The sequence below is a fragment of the Gastrolobium bilobum genome, unplaced genomic scaffold (assembly GCF_033153095.1).
Source record: "Gastrolobium bilobum isolate Gb01-03AN ecotype WA unplaced genomic scaffold, APGP_CSIRO_Gbil_v1 utg50490, whole genome shotgun sequence".
In the NCBI taxonomy this organism is placed as follows: Eukaryota; Viridiplantae; Streptophyta; class Magnoliopsida; order Fabales; family Fabaceae; genus Gastrolobium; species Gastrolobium bilobum.
Window position 1 is genome coordinate 79,106 of NW_026899726.1, and position 2,230 is coordinate 81,335.

The 2,230-nt window shown below is 38.2% G+C and overlaps 1 protein-coding gene across 1 annotated transcript; it reads left to right on the forward strand.

Moving 5' to 3' along the window:
- Window positions 1-346: 346 nt before the first annotated feature.
- On the forward strand, window positions 347-1,864 carry LOC133292954 (disease resistance protein RPM1-like). Its single transcript, XM_061491447.1, has one exon. It carries the CDS (start codon window positions 347-349, stop codon window positions 1,862-1,864), a length of 1,518 nt encoding a protein of 505 aa, XP_061347431.1.
- Window positions 1,865-2,230: the final 366 nt, after the last annotated feature.

The following is a 2,230-nucleotide window of genomic DNA, read 5'->3' on the forward strand; positions in this document are numbered from 1 at the left end:
ATCGGAGCTAGACAAAAATGTTCGATGAGGTGTGGCCATTTGCTCGTGATTATCTATTTCCACGAATAATGGGAGCAGTAAACATGATCAGGGGCGTCCCAAAAGAAATTGCTGACATTCAAAATGAACTACAAAGCTTTGAAGCCTTCATCAATGATGCAGATAGAAAGGCAGAAGTTGAAGATGATAAAACACAGGAAGGAATCAAAACAGCGGTTAAGTTGGTGAGAAAGCAGTTTTTCGCATAGAAGATGTCATTGATGAATATACTTCCTGTGAGGAACAACAGCCTTCTGATCCTGGTTGTGTAGTCTTACCATGTGAGCCTGCTGTCTTCATCCAAACTATGACCCTTCGTCTTCAAATAGCATTTAAGATTAAGGGTATTAAATTACAAGTTCGTGAAATCAAGGAAAGAAGTGAAAGAGATGGCTTCCTAATCCAATCTTCTTTGGAACAGGCACCAGCCACTTCTAGCAGAAACCGAGACGTCACATTGCATAACCTTCAAATGCTTCCTTTTTACATTGAGGAAGCTGATGTTGTGGGCTTTGAAGTCCCTAAAGCTGAATTGATTGGTTGGTTGGTAAAGGGAAGAGCGAAGCGCACTGTCATCTCTTTGATAGGAATGGGAGGGCAAGGGAAAACTACTCTTGCCAAGAAAGTTTTTGATAACAAAGAAGTGATTGGGTACTTCAATTGCCATGCATGGGTCACAGTATCTCAGTCGTACACCGTGGATGGATTGTTGAGGGACATGTTGCAACAATTTTGCAAAGAAAAGAAGGAGGTTCCTCCTGCTGATATTGCTACAATGAATCGAGACTCATTGATAAAGGAAGTAAGAAGCTACTTGCAGCAAAAGAGATACGTTGTCCTCTTTGATGATGTATGGAATGAACATTTCTGGGATGAAATTGAATTTGCTTTAATTGATGATGAAAACGGAAGCAGGATATTTATCACAACTAGAGACATGCGTGTTGCAAGTTGTTGTAAAAAAACTTCTTTTGTTGAAGTGCATGAGCTACAACCATTAACTCATGAGAAATCCTTTGAGTTGTTCTGTAGGAAGGCATTCAGATATGATTTGAACGGATGTTGTCCACAAAACCTTATGGGTATATCTTCCGAAATTGTTAAAAAATGTGAGGGTTTGCCACTAGCAATTGTGGCCATTGGTGGCCTTTTATCTACCAAAGGTAGAGATGCATTTGAATGGGAATTTTTTAGTCAAAATCTAAGTTTAGAATTGCATAAGAATTCCCATTTAGATGCTATAACAAAGATTTTAGCTTTTAGTTATCATGATTTGCCTTACTATCTCAAAGAATGTTTCTTGTATTTTGGAATATATCCAGAAGACCATGAAGTTAAATCAAAAAGATTGATTCGGCAATGGGTAGCTGAGGGATTTATCAAACAAGAAGGGAGAAAAACTTTGGAAGAAGTTGCAAAAGAATATTTAACAGAGTTGGTTAATAGAAGTTTGGTGCAAGTCTCTTCATTAACCATGGATGGTAAAATTAGGAGTTGTCGCATTCATGACCTATTGCGCGACATGATCCTTAGAAAGTGTAAGGATTTGAGTTTTTGTCACTTTATTAGTGAAGATGGTGAGTCTGACTTAAGTGGGATAGTTAGGCGTCTATCAATATCAAGCAGAGCTGATAGTTTAATGAGAAGTATTGAAAGCTCAGACGTTCGATCCTTGTTTGTTTTTATACGTGAAGATTTATCTGAAGACTTTGTGAAGATTCTCTTTACGAATTCCAAGCCATTGAAGGTACTTGATTTTGAAGATGCGGGAGTCTATCATGAAGATGCAACAATTGATCGTATTGTTAAGAATTTGGGGGATTAAATCCACTTAAAGTATTTAAGCTTCAGGTATGCAATTTTACTCAATCTTCCAAAATCCATCGGTAAGCTTCAGAACCTGGAGACCTTGGATATAAGGGGTACATATCTCCGTGAATTGCCAAGGGAGATTAGCAAGCTTAAAAAGCTACGACATCTTCTTCTGAGTTTTCCGACATCTATAATTCAATTGAAGGATTGTATTGGACTCATGACATCCCTACAAACACTCCGTGATGCAGGAATGGATGAAGATGGGGAAAAGCTAATTAGAGAGTTGGGAAAATTGAGACAGTTAAGGGAATTGAGCTTGACTGATGTTATGAAAGAACACGGAAGCGCCATATGTTCCTCAATAAGTAAGATGCAA